Here is a 17,601-nt window from a genome sequence, read left to right on the forward strand (position 1 = left end):
CTTAAAAATGGAAAGTGTAATGCTGGTGGTCAACAAAAGAGGTTTAAAGACTGTCAAGGCAAATCTAAAAAAATGTAGTATAAACACTTACAACTGGGAAACACTGGCCTGCAAGCGCTCCAGTTGGAGAACAGCCTTTACCAAAGGTGTCATGGGCTTTGAAAACACTCGAACTCAGGACGCAAGGGAGAAACGTGCTAAGAGGAAGGCACGCTTGGCAAAATCCACACCGTGATCAACTCCCGCCTGGAAACCAACGTCCCCACTGTGGAAGGACGTGTGGATTCAGAACTGGCCTCCACAGTCACTTATGGACTGTTAAAACCATGTTTATGGAAGACGATTTTACTTGGCTACGAGTGATCACCAAAGAAGAATTTATTATTATTATTATTATTAAATTTGTGTACTGCCCTTCATCCAAAGATCTCGGGGCAGTTTACAGAATAAAACCACAAAGTACATAATACAAACAATAACAAAACAAACACATTCTCCCCGATTCCTGCTTGCTATAGCAGAAAAAACTCATTAAGAGGCACAAAGGGCTTTAACTTCTGAAGTGTAAGGAATACACAGGACTTATAAGTAGGGTTGATGACACTTTTTCTGCAGGGCTCCTGTGCTTTTAACAATTTATTCAGAAAAAGTTAGCAGGTGAAGCTGCCTAGCACTGAGACACGGTACTGGCAAAAGCTTCACGATAAGTATATGACAATAATGCTGCTACTTAAATCAAAGTGAGGTACTTGGCAATCCTGTTGAAATTAATACTGCTGAAACTAAGGGTGCCAGGTGGCTTCTTTGAGAAGATTCTTCCTTCTTCTACCTACCCAGAACAAACACCTAACCTCATTTTGCAACCCTAGAACACTGCCGTCTGCCCACTCAGTGAACACACTGGCAAGCCAGGAATGGTGTTATATAGCTCTCCTCCATACCTTACAAACAAGGACAAAAGTTTCAAAATATACAATCACCTCCTAAACTAATGATGCCACAGATCCCAAAACAAAGCAATGCACTCTCACACATATGCTGCAGATCATCTGTTTTTCTTTCTTGCTTCAGTCTATTTTTGAATCAGCAAGCCTAACAGAATGGCTGTGCAAATGAATCCTGGAAAGTTTACAGTGGTGGTGGTGAAGAGCGAGTTAGCAAATTTAAGCTGTGGTGATCAGCAGCTGCCAGGAGGTGTTTATGCTCCAGTCCTAACTCATCTACCTGCCTATCTCTGCGTATAGTTTTACCTTCATTTGAACTTTCATTTGTCCTGCTTTGTCTCTTGCATCTTGTGAAGACTGCGCTCATAAGTCAAACTCTCTTCTGCTCCCCAAAGCTTCTGCAGCAACCAAAGTGTAGGCAGGAGGAAAGGAAGTCCATTCAGACCTCAAGGAGTACTCCTTGATCCTTGGACCACACTAGAGAATGGTTAATGTTCCACTTTCCCCTATCAGCGATTGGCAGCTGTCTTTATGGCTGGATTCTTCCAGCTGCTCAGCAGGTTACATACGAAGTCGCTTTCTTGCACAACACTTAAGCAACAACCAGCCCAAGACGCCTGGCCAGCCTGGAGTGGCTTCACTCTATGAAGCTTATTCCACTATAAACACCAATGTACTTCTCCACCCCGATGAGATACTCTGCAATTCTTCACTAGTCTTAGGTTAAATAATAATGGGAGGGAGTTAAACTTTTGAAGCTCTTATTAGGAACCTGCCAAGCAGGGCTGGGCCAACTAACCACACAATCTCGGCTTTCAGTTTGAAAGGGGGCTGGTGTGTAAGATAATATAGCTGCAGTCACATTTTCAAGATTTTCTGCAACATGATTTAAAAGCCAGATTGCATGCAATTCTAGTTTAGTTTGATTGATATCACTACCTGTGACATAAATGTACTGTAGCTTGCTTTGTTTTCTTGGCATGCATTTTTCAAGGCAGAGAGGAGCTTAGCATTAAGGAAAACTAAAAGCAGTTCTGAAAAAGATAAATCACTTTGGCATTGTTGTTCTTTGATATTTGTCAGGACATCATTTGTGTGTAAGCACTTGGTAGTTTCTAAAGAATTAACTAATGCTTGACATTTCCTCTTGTACAGATCAACTTGCATCTTCAGCTCTAGGGTCTGAACTCAATGTGACATGCAGCTATGTATTTTTTAAAACTCTCCAAGCAGAAACCAGGAGATTGTGTGAGAGGGGGAACACTGGGAGAAAAGGGGACTTCTTACATGTTTTTCTTTTGGTTGTTTGTCTAGTTAAAGTTTTTCCCTAGCTGCTTTTCCTCTCTATAAGGCCAAAGACATGAACAGACACACCTCATTCACCACCAGAGGAAGACGGGGGAGCATACTCACTGTGTATTTCTGAAGGGGGAAATGGCTAAAGGACACCAGCATACTTCTGCTACAAAACCCATCTTTTTAAACTGCCTTTTTATATAGCTCTCTTAGAAAATACAGTAAGACAACCAAACCAAGCTGAAACACTTCTAACTTACCTTTTTAACGTTAGTTACTGCTGTTGCATTTGTTATTTTTAAAAAATATTATTTTAGATCATTGTAATTGTTGTGCTTATGGGACGCAGGTGGCGCTGTGGGTTAAAGCCTCAGCGCCTAGGACTTGCCGATCGAAAGGTCAGCGGTTCGAATCCCTGCGGCGGGGTGCGCTCCCGCTGCTCGGTCCCAGCGCCTGCCAACCTAGCAGTTCGAAAGCATCTCCAGGTGCAAGTAGATAAATAGGGACCGCTTACCAGCGGGAAGGTAAACGGCGTTTCCGTGTGCGGCTCTGGCTCTGGCCAGAGCAGCGATGTCACGCTGGCCACGTGACCCGGAAGTGTCTCCGGACAGCGCTGGCCCCTGGCCTCTTAAGTGAGATGGGCGCACAACCCCAGAGTCTGTCAAGACTGGCCCGTACGGGCAGGGGTACCTTTACCTTTACCTTTTAATTGTTGTGCTTTTATGATATTGTGAGCCACCTTGGGTGCTGTCCTGAGAAAGGTGGTACGTAAATAATTTTATTACACAATTTTTTTGGGGGGGGTTCTAAAATACCATTGAGTATAAGGTATATACAACTGCAGGTGTCACTTGGTTGTCAGACACATTTCAACAGAACATCTATAGTTATTACAGGTCCACCTTCTTTGGTACAACCAACATGGAAACTGACAAGTTCAGCTACTTGCCAATCTGATCAACTGAAATTTTGCCAGGCTGTCATCTACAAAAGATAACCAATTTCTAAATTTGCACCCATTTTTAACTGGCTAGTAGACATTTATATGCAGTTAAATTAGCTACAGCAGCAACCCCCTTTTTGGCAACATGCAGAAAAATCCTTCACATATTTAATCAGAATCTTTCCACTATCTTAATGTGGCTTGCTCCCTTGTGCAGTCTGTTTCAGATTTCCAAAGGCTATATTCCATATATACAGTATTTGAGAAATAATCTCTTGCCATATTTCCTCTTACTAGTTCCAAAAGGTAGCCGGAGTTCAGGTACTCGCTCTATATTTTGCCTGCTTTCCAGAATGTATGCTATTTTTGTTCCCCCCTAAGAGGCGGATGAAGCAGCTTATATTTTCTTTCTAGAGAAGGGTTTTTCGTCACATATAAAAAACTCCTCTGAGGCTGCTTCTGTTGGTTGACTATGCAAAGAGTGTGTGTGTTTAATACAATTAAACCATTTCATATATAAAAACAACATAAAATTGCTTTAATTGTCTTCATATATTGTTTTATATATGTTTTATTTGTGTCTTTATTAAATCACTTTGAAATGTATAGGAAGCTATTAATATATTGAATTAAATAAATACCGTAATGTTAATTTATTTTTAGAAATCTAACAGAAGCATAATCAGTACTTAACTGTTCAGCGTGTAAAGCAAGATGATAAGCTAGTTCATTAAATTAATGGAATGCAAACTTGTTATAAGGATACAAAAACATCATGAATTTTGAAGATTCAAGAATTCTTAAATAAAAATTAGAAAGCAAGTCTTAATTGGCACAATTCATGAATTAGAGCTATAATTTATTTTTTTTCATCCTGCTTTATAGGCCCTTGTTTAGTAATTTATGCTGATTTATTTACATTTGCCAAGCACTGCTGTTTTGCAAAGCTATTTCTATAGTCTTTTGAAGAGAATCATCAAATTGAACTGCAATTGCAAAAAGTCTGTCAATTGAAGAGTGTGTTCATTTCAACTTTTCCGTCTCCAGTCCTTAACTTTTCGTAAACAGTCTATTAGGAAAGTGTCTGAAATGGACTTCTACTGAAAAACAAACTACGCATTCCAAACTGAAGCTACTAAAAACACATTATAATTTTCTTCCAAATGAAGTAATGCTTGTGTCAAAATCTTAAACATTGCAACAGAAAAGTCAGCCTACTTACCTTCATTCTGATCACTAAAACATAACATTTTTGTAGCCTTCAGCCACTGGATCTCAGTCTGAAGTTTCCATCTCATTCCCAATCAGATAAAGCTTGTTTAGCACGAGCAACTAGTGGAAACAATGCCGAAAAGCAATGATTACAAATTTCCATGGGCTTGCACTTAAAAGCTTTAATGAGATGGAAAAGAGATGGCCTCTGAAAACTGGTGAAATGTTTGTACTGCAATTAAACTGAAGAGACTATCACCTGGTAATCAGAATCATGTGACACAATCTGGTTTCAAGTTTATATACCACATTAGGGAAATGATTAACATTCACGTCACTTGTTTCAAGTTTCAACAACAGTAGGGTTCAAAATAAAACCTTTCCAATGAAAACAAATTCAGATTTTTCCAGAGTTTATTGTGCATCTCTATTGCCATCTAAAGAGTCTGGTTTATAACTGTTTGCATTATGATGGCTACAGAGCAATTTAGGCTACACTAGTTTCTATTTTATCTCAACAGTACTTACGATAAATGTGATTATTCTCAAATGGTACCAGTTGCCGCAAAATAAAGTGGATGAAGTATCTTCAGGAAACTTGTTCATTTGTATGTAGCCAAATATGTCCTTACAACTATAAGCTCTGGGACCTTCGGGTAAATGCAGGGTTGCAGTCAACAAACTGTTACTTCAGAGTAGAGTCCCTGAAATTACTGGATCTTATTTTGTCATGGGCCTGCCCTGAGTAAGTTATTAGACGACAAGTCACAGAAAATTAACAAATTCAATCTGTGTTCAGGTCTTGCTGTGTATTTGCAAAAACCAGCTTGCCAATGTACCTGTGAGGATATACAAGGAGACCAGCAAAGTTTCCGTCCCCAGTCTAAATTAAGGTATGTGCATATTTTCTCCTGCCCCAAACCTCATTGTCCTCATTGTCCCTCTCCATTCCCATCACAGCACTTGTTCTGGAACTTACATACACTGCAATATTCATAGCAGAAAAAGAGGCAAGCTTGTTCTACACCTTTGGCTTTCTCACATAATTTATAAATACTGCCTTACTTTCTTCCTATAGATTTCCACATTCTCCTTTTGCAACCCATAATATGGAAGTAATGCTAGTAAATGGACAATAATACTTAAGGAAGCTTATCCTACACTCCATGGGGTAACCTCCCCCCTCCTGCCAGCCCCTTCCCCCAATCAAACATATGATAATCAGATTAAGAGAAAGGGGGAGAATTAATTTAATTTATTCTCCTTGGCCAGCAGAAAGATGACAGGTACTTCAAAATCACAACAGGATACAGTGGTACGTCAGGTTAAGTACTTAATTCATTCCAGAGGCCCGTACTTAACCTGAAACTGTTCTTAACCTGAAGCACCACTTTAGCTAATGGGGCCTCCTGCTGCCGCTGTGCCGCTGGAGCACGATTTCTGTTCTCATCCTGAAGCAAAGTTCTTAACCTGAAGCACTATTTCTGGGTTAGCGGAGTCTGTAACCTGAAGCGTATGTAACCTGAGGTACCAGTGTACTGAAATGAGAAAGGCTACAACATTATCTTTTTTTACACTGTGTGAGGGAGCAATCTACGTGCACAGCCCTCCTCACCTGATCAAGCTGAGGTTGCAGTTCTGTACCTCTTCATACTTAAACTCAATGGAACTTGCTTCTGAATAGACACGCATAGGAATTTAAAGCTATATAAAATGTGATGGAGAAAATAATAATTTCATACCTGTCAGGGGCTCAGGAGCAGAGGCACAGGGAAGAGAGGAGATGGAGAGCGAAGGGGAAGAATCCGAGGGGAGCGTAGGAGAAGAGGACAGTGGACCGAGGGATTCCATGAGCCTCTCCAGCGAATCGGAAGATTCACAGAAGGGGGCGCCAGTGGCCAGGGGCAGGGGGTTCCCAAGGGGAACGCCCCAGGAGCAAGGGGGCAGCAGGGACTCCCAGAGCAGTAGCTGGAAATCAGGACCAGCTTCCCCACCAGAGCAGAGTGGGGGGGGGAAGAGTCCCAAGGATCGGGGCCAGTGCATTCCCCACCAGGGAGAGAAGATAAGGCAGTGCTGACCACGCCTCCATCAGAAAGTCGGACAATGGAGGAGAGGTCAGATCCGGCCAGTGTCCCGGAAGAGGGAAGCAGTGACCGAAGTAGTGTAACGGTTAGGAGAAAGGTCACTGGGCTGGCGCGAGAGGCAAGTTCAAATGTACAGGAGCGCGGGACAGCAGAGAATGAGGATTGGGAACCGGGTCCTAAAGCCCGCCGGAGGGAGGGGGAGGAGCTAAGCGACTCAGCGTCGGAAGAGTCCAGAAAGGGCAATGCCCCAGCGGGCAGGAGGACCCAGAGGAGGAGAGAGCAGCGTAAAAGGTGGAGCAGGGCTAGGATCTTAAACTGGTGTCATAGGGGAGGAGACTCAGACGGGACTTCGCCGATCTAGGGTTTAGGACGTAGGGCTGCACGCTGTGGCTTTGAAATGGAAACTGAACTTCAATAAAGACTTTTGTACATTACTACAGCCTAGCGTTGGTCCTCTGTGAGCTGGGACCTAGAGGCAGCTCTGACAGTAAGTCCCGTCTCCTTAAAACCTCGCAACGTGAGTGGACGCAGCGAGGGGCGAAGATTGGTACTTCTAGAGCTCACGAAAGCAGCACAAGATGACTACCTTAGAACAAATGGCAGCCCTGCAAAACGCAATGACACAACTTAACGCAGAAATACTAGCGTCCAGGAAGAGAGAAGAGGAAGCAGCTGCTGTCTGCAAGGATCTGCAAGCCAGGTTGGAACTGTTGACTAAACAGGGGCTACCGGGAGCCAGACCAGAGGGGATTGGGCTGGGAAAGAGAGGAGGCAGCCTTGTGTCTCATTTCGATGGGAGTCTGCAGCACTATCCTAACTTCAGAGCAGACGTGGTTTTTGCGCTAAAGTTACTTGAGAAGGACTTTAGAGATGAGCAGGAGAAAGTAGGCTTCATACTAACTCATCTCCATGGAGAAGCTAAAGCATGGTTGCGCAATCTGTGGAGAGATAATGATCCAGCCCTCCAAAACGCGAATGCCTTCATTAAGGCAATGGATGCTTGTTTTTTATCAGCGATAGATGTAGATGTCGCCAGAAAAGAGATACATGGATTGAAACAAGGCAGAGCCACTGTGAGGCAATATCTGTGCCTCGACTAGGTAAGGGCCTAGCTGCTTGTGTCCGAGCTTCTTCTTAGCTAAGGATCTGGCCGGCACTGCCTGGGCTGCTAACCAGACCTAGTCCCCTACCCGTATGTCCTCCCCAACTCTCCTGTGTTTCTGCCTGCATCTTGTACACGTGTTTTGCTAGCTCTAACTGCCTTCGGAGCTGTTCATGGACCTCCTGTAACTCCTCTGCCAATGCCTCTGCTCCCTGCGGCTCCAGCGGGCAGGAGGACCCAGAGGAGGAGAGAGCAGCGTAAAAGGTGGAGCAGGGCTAGGATCTTAAACTGGTGTCATAGGGGAGGAGACTCAGACGGGACTTCGCCGATCTAGGGTTTAGGACGTAGGGCTGCACGCTGTGGCTTTGAAATGGAAACTGAACTTCAATAAAGACTTTTGTACATTACTACAGCCTAGCGTTGGTCCTCTGTGAGCTGGGACCTAGAGGCAGCTCTGACAATACCGTATCATTTTGATGATTCCATTTTCTTTTGAGTCTATGGCCTCACTAAACTGAAAAGGTCTGTACCTGCCTACCTTTTACAGTACAAAACTAGCTGCTTTTAGGTACTGTAGGTAGTGAATGTCCGTTCCAGAACAATGAAAAGGTAAACTGTTAGACTCTATGGTGGCCATTGTATGCATGGAAAGAGAACTGGCTAGGCAATATACAGATGAAAGAGGATACTGGGAGACATTTAATGAATAGGAAAATTAGTCAATAAAGAAAGACATTGAAAATAGTTTGTGTGTAATCACATTATATTATGATAAGAACTGATCTGAAGAGCTAAATGATTTTGATTGGTTCAGGAAGATGACACTGGGTTGCATCTATTAAGATTGCTGTGATCCTTTGATTGGTGAATAGAAACCATGTGTGTAATCAGAAAGTGTATAAAAAACACCATTGCTTTGGAAGTGGTGTTATACAGCCTACTGCTAATTGTTGAGGCTGTCCCTATGCATTATTTGTATTTCAATAAAGGCCTATCTTTTCACTTGGGAGTCTGCATCTTTTTCTTTTGGGTTTCTACGAGGGATACCTGTAGTCTAAATTTATCCAAGAAATGTACGTAAGTTTACATTTTGACAAAAGTCAAAACCTCAGTTTAAGAACTTAATTCATTCTGGAAGTCCATTCTTAACCTGAAACTGTTCTTAACTTGAAGCACCACTTTAGCTAATGGGGCCTCCCGCTGCCAGATTTCTGTTCTCATCCTGAAGTAAAGTTCTTAACCTGAGGTACTATTTCTGGGTTAGGAGTCTGTAACCTGAAGCGTCTGTAACCCAAGGTACCACTGACAAGATGATGTGTGGAACAGTGGAAACAATAAAAACTTGGGCTGTGATAGTCTAATAATATTTTCCTTTCTACAGCTCAGGAAAAAGTACAATGTGTACACTGTTAACACTGAATGTACATTCTTAAAAGCCACCCCCAACCCCAGAAAAGCTTAATGACAAAGCATCCAGGCACACAGAGAAAGTAACGTTTTCAAATGAGATAATCAATCTGAGCATTACTTCATAGGGTTTTTTTTAAAAAAAATTACTGGAGATTTTATTACACAGTGAAAAGTATTTCTACAAATATGCCAAAGTTATGGTGGATTAATAAAGAAATGTCATTTAACTTGAATAACACTATGAAATGATTAGCAGATCTGAAGTTGAAGTCTACTGGTAAACTCTCTAGTTTCACGTAGTCATTCCTAGCAAAGAATATTAAATGGTAACATTCATACTTAAGTCCAATATCTGACAAGCACATGATACAAAACACAAAGAATCAAACATATTAACTAGGTAGGATTGGAGCCTTCCATCAATAAGCCCCAAGAAATGTGCCCAACGGTCTCTCATTGCTCAGCATGGTTCATTTTCCTTGTCCATCGTGGTCCATGTATTTGAAGGCTCAATCAGCTCCTGACATCATTTTTACCCTCACACCACTCTCAGAAACGCTTAAAGAAACTTGTACAGTGGCATTGGCAAAAAAATGATATCCATTGCCATCATTCTGCATAGAAGTGTGGATTTTTTAAAAAAAAAATTTGGTTAAGCAACAATATTTTTTTGTCTAGCAACAAAGACAGCACAGATCTCAACTGAGTTATCTGACCAGGTTCAACTTAGAACACACCCTTCTGGCTTTCTTTCAATGAAGTAAGTACCAACTACAGTCCATGTATTTTCTGTCAGCATACATCCATTTTCAAATGTTCCAATAGTTCTCCAAGCTTCATGCTCCATTCTGTATACCATCAATTTTCTAGACAGTCCACTGATGGTTCTTTTGCCATTCTTTCTTTTTAAGAAGTTTTCCTTCCTTCAAAGCATATTTTTCTCCAACCGGCTATCATCTCTGCTTACTTTTCCAAGCAAAAGAAGAAACCAACTTCGGCAAAGTAACTTGAGAATTTATCAGGTTTCAGGTTTCCATTTCTGAGAGGCAAACACTGCTGGACCGTCTTGCATCTATTGCATCGTCTTTTTCTAAATCCAGAATATCAGACAAATCAATAGCAGGCAATGGAGACCTCCAGTACTGGAAGGAGTTGTAGCGCCAAACATCATCTTCAGGCTAGGAAAATAAAACATAATTAACAGATATCACTGCAGCAGAAAAATGAACACCTCTAAAAAAGCACTTTGCATTGACAAGCCAAATCTACAAACAGTTTTAGAATCTCTATTTTTGAAAAATTCCACAGTCTAGTGAAAATTAAGAGCCAGGATCTAAAGCAAAGAACATGTGCAATGGAGAGAGAGAGAGACTCACACAGCCAAACATTTATCCTAAGAACACAAAGAGAGTCTGCTGGATCAGGCCAGTGGTCCAGCTAGTGCAGCATCACGTTCTCAGATGCCTCTGGGGAACCTGCAAGCGTGACCCCCCCCCCCCCCCCCCCGTTTCCAGCAACTGGAATTCAGAAGCACACTGCCTTTTACTCCGGAGGCAGAGCAAAGCCATCATGGCTAGGAGCCATTGCTAGGCTTATCTTCCATGAATTTTTAAAATCCTTTTTCAAAGCCATCTAAGTTGGTGGCCATCAATGCCGCCTGTGGGAGCGAGTTCCATAGTTTAATTATGTGCTGTGTGATGTACTTGTTTTGTCTGTCCACTATGAGGAAAGGATGCAGCGTTTGGGACTGTTTGGTTTAGAGAAAAGGTGAGTAACCTATAGGGGAAGTTGCTCCAGCCCCTTGATCATTTTGGTTGCACTTACACTTGTTTACACTGAACTGCACTGGCCTTTTTACAGCCATCCACTCGTAGGGAGAGGTGTTTTTGGAACTCTTCACAATCCTTTTTCTTTTAACGATCCTGAACAAATTAATATCATCAGCAAATCTGGCCACCTCACTGGTCATAACTAACTCTAGATCATTTACAAACAAATTAAAAAGCACAGGTCCCAATACCAGCCCTTGGAGACACTCCAATTTCTTCATCACTCTATCAGTAGAACTGTCGATTAATTTCTACTCTTCATGTCCCTTAACCCACAAGAGTCCCTCACCTCTTATTCCATGACTGCAAAACTTAATCGGGACTCTTGTTGAAAGCTTTTTGAAAGTTCAAGTACACAATGTCAAGTGGGTCACCTTTATCTATAAGCTTTTCACTCTCTTAAAAAACTCTGAACAGGCTAGAGAGATGGTCCATGACCTTGGTACAAACCATGCTTGTTTTCCTTCAGCAAGACCTGTTCTTTTGTATGTTTGGTTACTATATGTTTAACAGTATTTTCCATCAGTTTTCCCAGGACAGATATTAAGCTAACTGGCCTGTAATATCCGGGATCTCCCATATTCTCTTTGAAAAAATTGTGTAACATTGGCCACTTTCCACTCCTCAGGTATGGAGGCTAATTTTGGGACAAATTACATATTTTTGTTAAGAGATCAGCAATTTTACATTTGAGTTCTTTCGGAACATGGGGATTGATACTATCCAGAACCAGTGATTTTTCAGTTTTTATTTTGTCCATTAGGCCTAGAACTAGTTGTTCCCATAGTGGCAGTTATTGCTGCTAAAATAAGCTACTGTTCTCTATGTGCACAGTTCTCACCCTCACATGCATTTTTTCTTTGAGTCTATCTAGCTGAATTACATGCTAACAATCACACAGAGAAAGAAATCAAGGCAAGAAAGAGCCTACCCTCACATCAAGCAAAATGGATTTAAGAAACGCTTTAACTTGCACCCCCTCTGGTGGATTGGCTGGAGAACAAAAAATAATATCCTAGGAAATAATTACTCGGAATTACAACACGGTCTTGTACTTAGCCTGCCAAAGATCTGCAGTTTTGCTGGCTTTGGTGGCCAACCCAAAATTTGTGGTTGGCAGGATCATGACTTCCCCCCCAAAAGGTGGTCTTATGTTGTGCCGCAGAAATGTCTGCACAACATGGGACACACTCTCCATATCCTCTCCCCAGCTCCAAAAATGAAGCTGGCAATGGAACTTGAGGATTCAGTGAAAAGCATAAACAAATGTCACCCTCCTCCAGCTTGGAACTTGACTTGAGGGAAGAAGGAAGCGGCTTGCTTTGATTCTCTACATGCCAGACACTCAGAATGAGAAAGAAAAGTGGGGAGGCCCCAATTACAGGGAAAAGGAAGACCAGAAAGATTTGTGTTCTACAAATGCTGAACAAAATAGACCACTACCTTCAGCAGTACTTTTGAGACAGAGAGAAGATGTGAATCATCCCCCTCGCTCAGAAGTAGCCTTGGGCTCACATGGTGACCAGAAGCTGGCTGGTCACTTGCCATTGGACGAGTGAGACTTTTGAGCCCAATGCCCTATCCATTTGAATGAGTGACAGTCAATGATCTAAACATGGTACTAGAAGCTGCAGTATGTATTAATACATTTTGAGGGGAAGAAATGTATTAAAAATTCAAATAGCAAGGATTATTTCTTTAAAACAACAGTATTCAATCTTTTAATCCAAACATGCATTTGAGGACCTTTGTTTAAAAGGGCCAATTCCACTGACTGAAGAGTTCAAATAGGAACATAGAATTATATGGAACATAGAATTATAGAGCTGGAAGAGACCCAGAGGGTCATTTTGTCCAGTGTTTCCCAACCTTGGGCCTCCAGCTGTTTTTGAACTACAATTCCCATCATCCCTGACCACTGGTCTTGCTAGCTAGGGATGATGGGAGTTGTAGTCCAAAAACAGCTGGAAGCCCAAGGTTGGGAAACACTGAATTAGTCCAACCCCTTGCAATGCAGGAATGTAGGAATCATAACTGGATCATACAAGACATATTTTGTTTACTAAATAAAAGTAAGATAAACATGCTACATTCTATCACCTTCTAGGCCATCAGAAAATGTTCTAGTGCAAATTCAAAATTTTCCTGAAACCCACTTCACTTGATTTTAGCAGCATGCACACTGGTTGCTCACTTTACACCATAGTTTATTTTAAACTGTGGTTTAAAATAACACGCTAATGAAGCCAATAGAGATATATAAAATAATGAATGGTGCAAAAGGGGAAATATTATCCTTTAGGTTATAATAGCAATATTAGCATAACTCAAGAGCAGCTAATGAAATTGATTAACAATATATTAGAGAAACAAAGTATTTCACAAATGCATAATTCATTAATAAAATTTACTGTGGTGATGATAACCATTATGATATACAGCTTTAAATGTACGTAAATTTATGAAAGGTTTACCAACTAGCCATGATATCTAAATATAACGTCGATTGAGAAACTGAATCAGTTGCTGACAGAGGCTCTACCTATGGGCTACTCCTAGGTGTTTATTGTGGGATCAGTGCTGCTCAGGGGTGCACATTTTTCACAGCGTCTATACAGCGATGTAGCATCAAAATGTCGACCCATCATTTCTATTTACATATTTCACCACATAGGATCATGGCAGGTTACATTCCGCTCAACACAATTAAACCATGTGCAATACATTTACACTAAGTGGGAGGAATATTCTGGTCGCATCCTCTGCTCCCAAAGGCACGTGAAGAAAGGTGTGTGAAGAAGTATGTACCGGTGATGAGAGCGCCAGGTGCGCTTTGGGGGCACCTGGCTGGACGCTGCTGCTGGAAACGGGGCACCCGCCCGTGAATATTACCTGCTGCGGGACTCATTCAGACGGGGCGCCCCTTCGCCAAATAAAGGGGTTTACTTCAGAAGCCTTCCCTCCATTTACCCCTTTCCTCACTGAGGGGGGGGGGCTGCTGCTGCAACCTGGTTCTGCCCCGGAGCCCCCTCTCCAGATGTCCGGGACCCCCGCCTGAGGGTCCGAGGGCCGCATCCTGCGCGGGGTCCCACCCGCCGGGCTGTGGTGAGGATTCAGCGAGCCCTCCCCCGCCCCCGCCCCCGCCGGCCTCTTTACCTCCTCGAGAGGAGCCCGGGGGCGGCCGCCCCTCGCCGACACGGAGCCCGGGGGCCGCGGGAGGGCCGTGGCGCCAGCAAGGCCGCCCCCCGGGGGGGCCACCGAGGGCCTCTTGGCGGCCCGCGCCTCCTCCTCCTCCTCCGCCGCCGCCCTCTTGCGCTTCGGGCCTCGCGGCTCCTCCTTCCTCTCCGCCTCGGCCCGGCGGCGCTTCAGGAGCGGCGGCGGCGCGGCAGCCGCGAAGCTCTCGCACCCGGGCGCGTGACACGCCAACGCGCCGCGCTTCGCCATTGGGGCCCCCACGCCTCAAGTGCGCACGCGCGGGGAGCCCTCGCCGGCGCCCCCTGGCGGAGACGCGCCTCAAGGGCGGCCTAGCGAGCAGCGCTCCCCGCAAGCGCTGGCCGGCTAGAGCGCCTAATGCGCGTGGGAACGCGGCAACCCGAGACACGCTCAAAAGCAAGCAAGCTTCCTGGGATGCAGTGGGAGTTACTTCCGAGTGCACATTCTTAGGATCGCTCTGGGGTCTCAGCGCAAGTGATAAAAGGCTTCTGCCCAGGCAACCCCCTCCCTCGGGGGGGCGCAAGGGGGTGGGCAGTGCCAGAAGCAAAAGCAGGCAAGGAGGGGCGGAATGAATGGCACCCTCGCGAAATGGTGGTTTCCACCCACACACACTTTCCGTTCTTCATGCAGGCAAGGAAGAAACCACAGTTCATGAACAAATTTCAGCCAGGCAAAAGCACTTGAGGGCATGGAACAGGGAAGGTGAAGCAAGCGCATCTAATTAGATAGTTAATTAAGTAGTTGCTGAATTTTAATGTTCATCTATAAACAGTTTGTTATATCAGCTGCATGTGGGTTGACTTTGTAAATTAAGAAATCAACGCTAAACATCTTTTCGAACTTATACATTGCATTTTAAGTTAAACCAGACAGAGGCGATCTTTCCCATTAAAATGAAAAAAATAAATAGTAATTGGTCATTCAGACTTTTGCTAGCACATAACCACAAACCTAACCATTCAACAAACTTTTGTTATTTGATGTCCTCAGCAAAAGGTAGTCACACTTCTTAGATTTCACCTGTTCCTCAGTACTGTATAACTTTAATAATTTAAAAGTATTTTTGAAAATGAAGCCATTGTGCTTAGTTGCCCAATCAGTTTGGATTGTATTTGTCAGGTCATCATACTTGGTATGCAGAAAAAGCACCCAGCACATCTCATGTCTTGCAATATCTGGATGTGATCATTAATTTAAGTTGTATATCTAACTATAATTAATCTTAAAGAAAACCTGTACACAATTTGGAAACTCAGCCTATCGGACATCGATGGGGTATAACTCCAAAAAGAATTATGTGTGTGTAAATAGGTGGGTGATTAGCATGACATTCATTTAAGAATAGCTAACAAGCAGGTCACAAGCTGAATGGCAGTAGCTCATAAGCACAGATGTCAGCTGGCTTCTTCACATGTGCATCATAATGCAGGTGGATTCAGTAGAACTGCTAATACTAAAACAGTAACTGAGAAAGAAATTCAAACTGCTGGGAGGCAGCAACAGCAACAGCAGTAGGGCTTAGCACAATGTAGGAGCACCAACCACCTGGAGCCTTGCTGCTTGCACTGGCTAGGACAAAAGGGATGGCGGGGAGCAAGAAGAAAACTCCTCTAATTTTTATTTTCTTTTTGTTTGCATCAGCTCCAGGCCTGTTGATGCTGGATGGATAGGCTTAGGATCCCATGAATCTTTGGCATCCCAGCTCCAAAGCCATACAAATACTGCTAAGAGTGGCTTTCCCCTGTGGCTTAAGCGGGCTCCATTGGAAGTTCTGTACATCAGAATATGGACAGCTGGGTGAAGCAATACCTGCACCTAAAAAAACCCCCACTACACTGTGGTGCATTGGGACTGCTTTGTGTAGTTAATGCCATCAAAAAATAATTTCTTAAAATAGTAAACCCACAGCTGACATTAAACCCATCAATTTCAGTCATAATTAGAACACCCTTAATGGGATCAAAGTACTAATGTACAAACATTACTGTTAAGTCTTAATTTAGTTCTTTTTTTAAGTGACTGCAGCCAGATATTACTTCAAATTACCCATCAAATGAGGGACGCAGGTGGCGCTGTGGGTTAAAGCCACAGCGCCTAGGACTTGCCGATCGAAAGGTCGGCGGTTCGAATCCCTGCGGCGGGGTGCGCTCCCGCTGCTCGGTCCCAGCGCCTGCCAACCTAGCAGTTCGAAAGCACCTCCAGGTGCAAGTAGATAAATAGGGACCGCTTACCAGCGGGAAGGTAAACGGCGTTTCCGTGTGCGGCTCTGGCTCGCCAGAGCAGCTTCGTCACGCTGGCCACGTGACCCGGAAGTGTCTCCGGACAGCGCTGGCCCCTGGCCTCTTGAGTGAGATGGGCGCACAACCCCAGAGTCTGTCAAGACTGGCCCGTATGGGCAGGGGTACCTTTACCTTTACTTTTACCCATCAAATGCTTAAAATGGCATGAAGAATAGTATAACTGTTTATATATATATATATATTTAAAATCTAGAAATGCATCAGCCGCAAATATCAGTCAGATTCACGTTAAAATTTTCTTGTGAATGCACGTGTTATTTTTATAAACTTTTTACATTTTTACAAGTGTTTGATAAGTAGAAGACCAAGTTCACATGATGCTGCTTATCAGACTGCAGAAGATCAAAATTCCTATGGGGAGTAAAGTCACCCAAATAGTATTTAAATATGCTAAGATGAGGAGTGGTCTTGTTTTCTGTACAAGATGAGACAAGAAATGAATTGTGTATCCAATATGACGTTAGATATTATTTCAAAGAAAACTTAAAGTAGACCATTTTATACCTTACAGAGAACTGCAAGTGTTAATAATGGTATTTGCAAAGTATTACCCGTCAGAAAAAAACATTAATCGGAATTTGAAGAAATGATACAGGAGTGTTTGCTCTCTATGTTCGTTACGCAGATACAAATATCCAGAAGTACACATCTGGAGATTATAGGATAGATTAAAAAAATAGACAACAGAGCTACATTCTGCGATGAATAAAAAGGCACCACTGATATGAGGTTGTGTTCAGTCATAATTCCAGAAGCCACTGTGCATTTTTCTTCTTGGATAATCCACTTCAGACACTGCTTCCTGGTTTCCTAACCACAAACATCACACATTCATAGTAATATTTCATCATAGATAGCTCATTCACAGTATATGTGGTCAAAACAGATTCATTCTCCACCTGAAAATAAACAACACTTTCTTGAAAACCCTTGTAGGTATTTCATTCATATATGTTATTATTACTGCTATTCTAGAAATTAATACAGTGACGGGGGGGAGTATTTGATCCACTGCTAAATTTGCCAATTTGCCCCCTGACAAAGAAATGACCAGTCCATAATTTTAATGGTAAGTTTATTGTAGCTGTGAGAGACAGAATAACAACAGGGAAACCCCCAGAAACCCAGAGGACAAAAGTCAGAGATTGATGTGCATTATAATGAGTGAAATAAGTATTTGATCCCCTATCAACCAGCCAGATGTCAGGCTACCTGGTATCTTCACTGTGTGTAAGGAGCTGAGATTAGAAGCACCTGCTGTAAGGGAG

At 43.0% G+C, this 17,601-nt stretch overlaps 3 protein-coding genes across 4 annotated transcripts in view; all 3 read right to left on the minus strand.

The window, feature by feature from the left end:
* TRPM6 (transient receptor potential cation channel subfamily M member 6) overlaps positions 1-6,137 on the minus strand; it is an 85,387-nt gene extending 79,250 nt beyond the window's left edge. Inside the window, exon 1 of one of the 2 annotated variants that reach the window (XM_079995981.1) lies at positions 4,406-6,137. In XM_079995981.1, the coding sequence (XP_079852107.1) occupies positions 4,406-4,411 (6 nt within the window). In that variant the 5' untranslated portion in view covers positions 4,412-6,137. Of the gene's footprint in view, positions 1-1,250; positions 1,500-4,405 lie in introns of those variants that run through there. The other variant, XM_079995980.1, reaches the window with a different exon arrangement.
* A 2,981-nt stretch (positions 6,138-9,118) lies between these two features.
* On the minus strand, positions 9,119-14,268 carry LOC307227067 (uncharacterized protein C9orf40 homolog). Its single transcript, XM_079996185.1, has 2 exons — positions 13,977-14,268; positions 9,119-10,169 (listed from the first exon to the last, which is right to left on the minus strand). The coding sequence occupies exons 1-2, from the start codon at positions 14,262-14,264 to the stop codon at positions 10,017-10,019; spliced, it is 441 nt and encodes a 146-aa protein (XP_079852311.1). The 5' UTR covers positions 14,265-14,268; the 3' UTR covers positions 9,119-10,016.
* Positions 14,269-16,567: 2,299 nt separating this feature from the next.
* Positions 16,568-17,601, minus strand: part of CARNMT1 (carnosine N-methyltransferase 1) — a 29,885-nt gene continuing 28,851 nt past the window's right edge. Inside the window, exon 17 of the mRNA XM_079995214.1 lies at positions 16,568-17,232. Within this exon, the coding sequence (XP_079851340.1) occupies positions 17,122-17,232 (111 nt within the window). The 3' untranslated portion in view covers positions 16,568-17,121. The remainder of the gene's footprint in view (positions 17,233-17,601) is intronic.

The sequence above is a fragment of the Podarcis cretensis genome, assembly GCF_951804945.1.
Source record: "Podarcis cretensis genome assembly, chromosome: 11".
Lineage (NCBI taxonomy): Eukaryota > Metazoa > Chordata > Lepidosauria > Squamata > Lacertidae > Podarcis > Podarcis cretensis.

Coding starts and splice junctions, on each gene's coding strand:
- LOC307227067 (XM_079996185.1), bottom strand. CDS start 14,264: ATGGCGAAGCGCGGCGCGTTGGCGTGTCACGCGCCCGGGTGCGAGAGC. Junction 10,170..13,976: donor CCCGGGCTCCTCTCGAGGAG/GTAAAGAGGCCG, acceptor TTATTTTCCTAG/CCTGAAGATGATGTTTGGCG.